This window comes from Manis pentadactyla, chromosome 6, assembly GCF_030020395.1.
Source record: "Manis pentadactyla isolate mManPen7 chromosome 6, mManPen7.hap1, whole genome shotgun sequence".
Classification (NCBI taxonomy): domain Eukaryota; kingdom Metazoa; phylum Chordata; class Mammalia; order Pholidota; family Manidae; genus Manis; species Manis pentadactyla.
Genome location: NC_080024.1, coordinates 98265652 through 98273060, shown reverse-complemented (window position 1 = coordinate 98273060; position 7409 = coordinate 98265652). Strand labels below are relative to the sequence as shown.

At 49.2% G+C, this 7409-nt stretch overlaps 1 protein-coding gene across 3 annotated transcripts in view; it reads left to right on the top strand.

Moving 5' to 3' along the window:
- Positions 1-5701: 5701 nt before the first annotated feature.
- The window catches only part of RNF125 (ring finger protein 125), a 47932-nt gene continuing 46224 nt past the window's right edge, over positions 5702-7409 (top strand). Inside the window, exon 1 of one of the 3 annotated variants that reach the window (XM_036885648.2) lies at positions 5702-6284. In XM_036885648.2, coding sequence (XP_036741543.2) covers positions 6121-6284 — 164 coding nt within the window. In that variant the 5' untranslated portion in view covers positions 5702-6120. The other 2 variants (XM_057503978.1, XM_036885637.2) reach the window with 2 other exon arrangements.

Genomic DNA, 7409 nt, shown 5'->3' with positions numbered 1-7409 from the left:
TTCCCCCTGCTTCCTGAGGGAGGGCTCTCCAGAGCCTTGAAGTGAAGGAAACGGTGGTTCTTCTCTTATCTCAGCAATTGCTGACCTGGAGTCACCTGATTTTTCTATATCCACTCTAACAACACAGAGATAAGCTGGAAAGAAGGCACCACACACATGGAAGGCCATTATTCCCAGGTCAGTCCTTACATGGCCAAGGGCACAGTGGTTCCGTTTAAAAGTTTTGTTTGGTTTTTACTCCTCCAAGCTTTGTATTTAGGGTAGAATTGACCTGTAGTTAATGTTAGTTTTATATTACTCTAACATAAAGCATTCCCCACATAAGTCCACTATCCTTTGTATGGCTGGGATTCTACAGATCACTATTAATAACCAATTTTTGACCACCCTTTGAGCTCTTCATTCATTTGGCAATGGAGTTGCAAATGATTTTCTGAAGCAAACCTAATAAAGCTGTATCGCCATTAAATCTTTTGAGTTTGTTAGTTTATGTATTAAAGTTGTAAATATGAAGGCCAAGTATAAGGCAAACCTGAGCTGCTTACTTTTAAGTTGAATCATCAGCTCTGAATCAAATAGCTTCAAATCTAACAGACAATACTGATGTGTTTCTGACCATAGAGTTTCTCCCTACACCCACGTTGGCATTATAATTGTAACCAGTTTCCTATAATGGAAGGGAAGCCAGTTACATATTGGGATCAATAGAAGAAAATCGGCCAATACAATTTATTAGAACTATGTACATACCTAAAAAACGTTTGTGGCATATTCTTCACATGCTGAATCCGAATGCCTAGTGCCTCAGAGAAGGATTTATGGACTTAAATTAATTCTCTTTGTATGATCTCTTCTACAACCTGGATATTGAGCTTTCAATGAATTTTGATTGCCAGTGATGATACTGTTTTGCTATACTGCACTGAAGTTGGAGAAATGCTGCAGCCTTAATAACCCCAGTTGGAGTCTTAAAATTAATAAGTGTAATCCAGTGTCCATTGATTCCCCACCTAATGTGGCAGGCCCCTTGTGGTAGGAAGGCTTCGAACACCTGGCACGGCGTCAGGAGAATCACCTCAGCATCTCATCATCCTATCTGGCCCGTGAGTGTGCGCCTGCTTTTGTCCATGACCCGTAATTCTCAAGTGGACCATGTCTCTCCATCCTGCCCCACTTTTTCTGTTGCTTTTATAAAGGACCAAAAGACCAAATATAAAAGGGGTGAAGGTAGAATGCAAACACTGCACAGAGTGTATTCACTCTAGATTTTTCTTGCAGGCAATTGTTTAACATCTGAGGAGTCCCTCACACATAAGACTGGTACAGATTTTGGTATAATTGCAAAATATGACACCTGCAACTCTTACGGCTATGCTTTTTTAAGAGAAGTTGCTCTTTTAGTTTGAGGCACAGAAGAGTAGCTCTTACCACTAATCTTACCAGAAATTTCTGCACAAAATCCATACACTAGTTTCTGTTGCTCCTCCAGATCATTGCAATTTAACCTCTACTGTAATATCTAGGTGTCTATTTTTCAGCTGACCGATGATTCCGATTGGGGCGTAGGACAAGAAATAAATGGTGTCTTAGGTCTATTCTTGAGTTTTTCATGTGTAAAATAGGAATATTAGGGTTTACATCTACTCTATTCCAAGGCACCTTTAACGCTGTAAGATACTTCAAGTATTTATACTGTGCCTTAAAAAATCAAATCTGCTTATTGTCACCATATCCTATGTTATTTTCTGGATTTAGGAACTCAGAGTGCTAAGCTTTCAACACATAAAAGAAAATAACTAGCATAAATAAACAGAACAGGCTCAGTCTTACCTACTATCTGATGGTGTAATGGAAACAACGGGACTGTATGCCCGCATCCTGGTCAGAGGCAGAGACAGGGCAGGCTGAAACACGTGGGCTCACACTCTGGCTCTACTACAGGGCTCTCTGAGTTTGGGTCTCTGAGCCTGAACTTTGGAAAGGGGATAAGAAAGAAACGTGTCATCACAACCATTAAACTACACACACACACGTATACAGATATGCATGTAGGTAGCTGTAGATGTGTGTATACATGTTTTGTTTTAATGCTGACACATACACATGCATATACATACATGGCATTAAACATTGTGCATGATCCATTAGTAATCAACCAAAATAGTATCTTGTTCTTTTTATCTGCTAGTTTAAAGAAGCTTTCCATACTGGGAACACATTGACATACACTCATATGTGCCAGTGAAATGTATTTTCACCTCCCCTGGTAATAAGACATTATCTGTATTATTACTTATAAAGGCAGCACAGCAGGCAATAACATTGTTTTGGAATTAAAACCTGAAGCACGGTCATTCTTCTGGAATAAAAGATGGCCAGTTGTTTAGGTAACAGAAGAACATCCAAAGACAAACTATTCATATAATTGTCAGTGTTGTGCAAAATCACAAAAGGGTCATATGTTTGTATGCAGTTAGTCATGGACTGCTTTGTTATATTGCTTCTAATTTTGTTTTAAACCACTATTTAAATCATTTATGGTTACTTATCTTGTCACCATTTGTGACTTGCCCCCCACCCCTACAAATAGATTGAATCTCTTGTAAGCAGGCTGGTGCTTTCCAAGTACTTAATGACTCAATTTTTCTTTCAAACATTTCCATTTGAAATGCTGAAGGCTGTACTGCAAATGCTTTTCAACTCTTGGGAAACAGTTACTTATCTGCAAAAGGGAAGAATTGGATCAGATGCCTTCTATGACTCTTTCCCATTCCAAGCATGCCATGATTTCAAGTTCATTGAAGTGAAACACCCCAAACGTGGATTTGGTCTAAACATTTTCCCAGTGGTGCTGGCCATGGAAACGCTCATTGACTCATCCCTGAGTAGGACAGCATGCTTTGGGATATGCTGCAACATGACTTCCATGGCTGCAACCAATGCAGTGGTCATAATGGCCTGGAGCTGCTGCCCCTGACGTGCTATCCAGGAACCCTGGCAACTCATTGCAGCAAGACTGGCTGGCAGGAAAACTGAAGATGATACTCAAGTTTGAGAAACCAATCATGGTGAAACCATGGCATAATATCCAGGTCCTAGTCTGGCCTGTCTGGGTGAGCCCCCAGGTCTTTCTTACAACAGAACTTCTTTTGTCATGGTGTCCTCCTCCCTTTAAGAAGAGAATCGTGCCTCATTTTATCATCTGGTAGCACTTCAGACTGTGGAGTTGTGCTGAACACTATTCAATGTCATCTCTCACTATATGCTCTATTTCTGTAGAATATTGTGAATCTTTCTCTCAAACAGTTAACAGGAATTTTTTTAACTGTCTTTATAAATTCAAAAGAATGTATGTTTCAGCTCCAGTGTATCAACCTGCGTAGTGTCATCTAGCGTACAGGAGGCACGGTTATGGTCGTGGGCGGATTACTGAGGATGAATGTAACTCTCCTCTTGCTGGACATCTGTGCTGTTGCCAAAGTAACTGGAAGGGTCTGCTGCTCCATCGTGTAGAACTGTACTTCCCAAATGATGGTCCACTGACCCCTCTGGGGCTTCCAGAGCTCACCCCTGCCCAACTGAATTAAATATCTTGGAATGGGGCCATTTTAACAAGCTACTCAGTGATTCTGATGCTATGATAAGGTTTGAGAATCCTTGACATACACTGAATGACTTGTCAAAATGCAGGTATGGCCATGTCATTTTTTTAACTAAACTCCTCATTGGCTCCACAAAGCCACAGAAGCAAGCAGAAAAATTGGAATCAGTCCAAAACAGCTCTATCTGATCTTGCCTCTGCCTGGTCTCCAGTTTTTCTCTCCCATCACCTGATCTGTGCACCAGAAAACTGGTGCAGACTCTCGGAGCAGCGCAGGCCATCCTTGCCTCCTTGTCTGTGCTCTGTCTGGAAGGCTCTCTGCCTGTCTTCCTTTCATTCCAGGTTCCCTCGCCACACTGAAGCCTACAGGAAGTTGCGAGTGGCAGGTGTTGGTAGGAGTGTTCAGGCAGAGCAAAACAGTGTGTGTAAATGCCCTGAGGCCAGAGAGAACTTAGTACATTCACGGACTTTGAAGAAGTACAGAAATTCAGGACCATGGAGAATAAGGAGACAGTGACAGCAGATGGTGCCCAAAATGGTTATTCGGGGAGGCCCTATTCTTGGCCGATCTAATTGCGTTTTCCTCTTTTCTTGGTAAAAGAAGCCTTATATTATTGTTCAGATAGCTGAAGTGCCAAGCCCTATGGGATAAGCGGCATGTGTAAGCCAATCAGAGTACCCTCTCGTCTTTTGCTAGCGACTGGTTTAAGAATGGTCATGGGCCCCAGTTTGGATGAATGAGATGCAAGGGGAAGTCTGCAGAAGGCCTCTGGGAAACAGCTTCTTCCATCTGAAATGAGAGGTCACACCTGTTCTTTACCTTCTGCTTGTGGAGACTGTTGTATGTAGACGTGATTGCTGGGGCCCTTCCATCCACCTTTCTGCCAGGAGGATGGCATAGTTGCCACAGTGAGTGTGGCAAGAGGCTGAGGTCCTACAGTTTCATTGAACTGCTGAACCAACCCTGGAACTGCTCATCTCTGGGCTAATTACCTTATTAGCTCATAAATATCCTTTCTGATTTAGGCACTTGTAGTTGAAATTCTATTCCCTGCGTTGGAGGTATCCTAACTTACTATATTTATTGAAAGACTTTGGAGATCATGTTAAGGATTTGAAATTTAATCGTGAGGCTTGTGAAGATCCATTAAAGGCTTTTAAGCATGGGGTGGCACAGATAATTGTTTTTCCAAAGATCACTTTAGTTGCAATGGGGATAATAGATCTGACAGGGACAATAATGGATGCGTGTATATGCAATTCATTGGCAAGCCCATTTAGTCTTTCTCCTACGCGTATCCCAAACTAGCCCATCTCACCTCCTACCCAGACAGCTCCCTGGTTCTAGCCATACCATCCTCACTTGGTGACTCCAGCAGCCTTCTAACTCGTTCCTGACCTTCCATTCTTATTTTATTTTGGTCCAGTCTTTTGGAAACCAGACGGCGCCTGAAATAAAATCCACACTTTTGGCCCTGGATGTAATCAGGCCTGTCTCCTACCTCATCTCATTCCATCCATTATCCCCTGGTCCCCGCCTCCAGCTCCGCACAGATTCTCTTCTGCGTTGCTGCCTCACGGGGCCTGGTGCACGGCAAGCTTTTCCCTAAATCTCTGAACGGCTGACTCCTTTTCATTATTCATGATTCAGCGCAAATGTCACCTCAGCCAGGCTTCTCTGACCTTAGTCTCCTCACCCCCATCCTCACGCCCCGTTTTATCTTCTTTGTGACCCTTAACATCTGAAATGATCTTATTTACTTGTTGATTACTTATGACTTACTATGAAAAAGATAGTGGTGGAAAATGGGTGAGGTTTATAGATTATGTATATGTATTAGGTATTACTAAATGTTTTTCTAAATAATCGTGTGAATCTATAATTGTCTCAAAGTAAATGTGCTTTTTTAAAGACAAGTGAGCTCTGTGGGAACTGGGATTGCGTTAGCCTGTTGGGAAGTGCGTGCCCATCACCGGGAAGGAGGCTGGCGGGCGGAGGGCCTAAGCAAGGCTTCTCGAATGCATTATTAATAAGCGCTGTGTGGGCCTGGTCAGGAGAGGGCGGGGCGCGGAGTACCAACGACCGAGATTCGGAGCCGGCGCAGAGAAACCGGGGGGCAGAGAATTTGACGCTGGCGTCCCCGCCCTAGACGTAGGCTTTGGGCCCAGGCCTCCGAGTTTCGCGACGCCGCTGCCGCTCCGTCAAGGGACCTGCCTGGAGGCGCTCCGAGCGCGCCCCGCAGCCTAGTGTAATTTGGCGCAGGGCTGGCAGGCTGCGCCTCCCGGGCGGCTGTACCCCGAGTCCGCAGAGCGCCCGCAGGCTGCACCCCGGCGACCGAGAGCCTGGCGCTGCGTGCGGCGGTCGGCGGGCCCGGTGGGCGCGGGGCCCGGACTGCGCAGGCTGCGCGCTGGGCGGCGGCGTCCCGCCTAGGCCGGGACTTCCTTCCTCCGCGCAGACCGCGGAGCCGCCCGGCCGCCGGCGCTGAGGTCGCGGTCGCTGCGGGGCGCGGGGCGCGGCCATGGGCTCCGTGCTGAGCAGCGACAGCGGCAAGTCGGCGCGCGCCTCGGCCACCCCGCGGGCCCTGGAGGGCAGCGCCCACCCCGAGCTGCCCGTCACGTCCTTCGACTGCTCCGTGTGCCTCGAGGTGCTGCACGAGCCGGTGCGGACCCGCTGCGGCCACGTGTAAGTGCGGCGGAGGCGCTCGGCGCCCGCGCGGGGTGCGGGCGTGGGCAAGCGGCCCAGCCGGAGGGAACCAGAGGACCCGGCGGGCCGGCAGCCGCCGAGAGCTGCCCCTTCCCGCGGCCCGGGCGCGGGGCCCCGGGGACGCGGAACCCAGGAGCGGGAGGCCGCCCTTCCGGAGGGCCAGGCCCACCGGGCGCCGGGCCGCGGACTCCCGCCCCAGCCGCTAAGTGGACCGTATGCCCCGCGGCCGGTCCTCGGGGGGCGCAGGCTGCGTGCACGCGCTCCGCAGGGCCCGGGGGACCCGCACGCCGGCCCGTCCGCTCGCCCTGCCTGGAACAGCCCGCGGCCCCGCAGAGCTCAGGCAGACTTTGGCGGGCGCAGCGCGGGCCCGGGGCGGGCGCCCTCGCCAGATCGGGAGCGAGACGGGACCCGCCGCCCGGGCACAGATGGGCGGGCCACCTGCCCACGTCCACGGAAAGTGCAGGTAAAGTAACTCGTAGAAGCCAAGTGCTGTCTGCCCCAAACTGGCGGTTAGCGCACAGCCGTGGTGGTTTCCAAGAAGAGTTTAAAAACCAAGTTCCCCTATGGAAGTGGCTCGTCCTGTAACAAGCAATAGGAGCTGGACCTGTGGACTCAATAACGTGCCAGCTTCGCGCCCGCGAGCCGGGTGCGGGGGCGCGGCGAGCGGGCCGAGGCTCGCGGTGCCTTCCTGGGGCAGCGGCTTGGGCGGGGGTGGGGGGGCACGCGGGCGCTACCGCGGGGGCGGGGCGTAGAACAGGGCCGAAGTCCAAGGGCACAGACGGACCCTGACACCCACTGCCCAGGAACCAAGGAGTTTTCGCCACTGAAAAGCCCAGCAGGGAGCCAGGGAGAAAAACCGACAGCCCACGCGCGTTTAAATAAGGAGCCCTGGGCGTCTTTTGTGCTGTATTTCAGGCCTGTTGTTTCAGCTTTGTACTTCAGACTCAAGGCTAGTTGGCCTCCTGTCTGATGGACTGACGTCCGCCAGCTGTGCGGATGTAACTCGCTGACATGATACCGAAAGCCACCATGCCACTGAGATGCTGTGTGACACTGTGAAACGCGCTGGATAGTTCAGGGCAGCCATAGCCTCAGGATAACTAC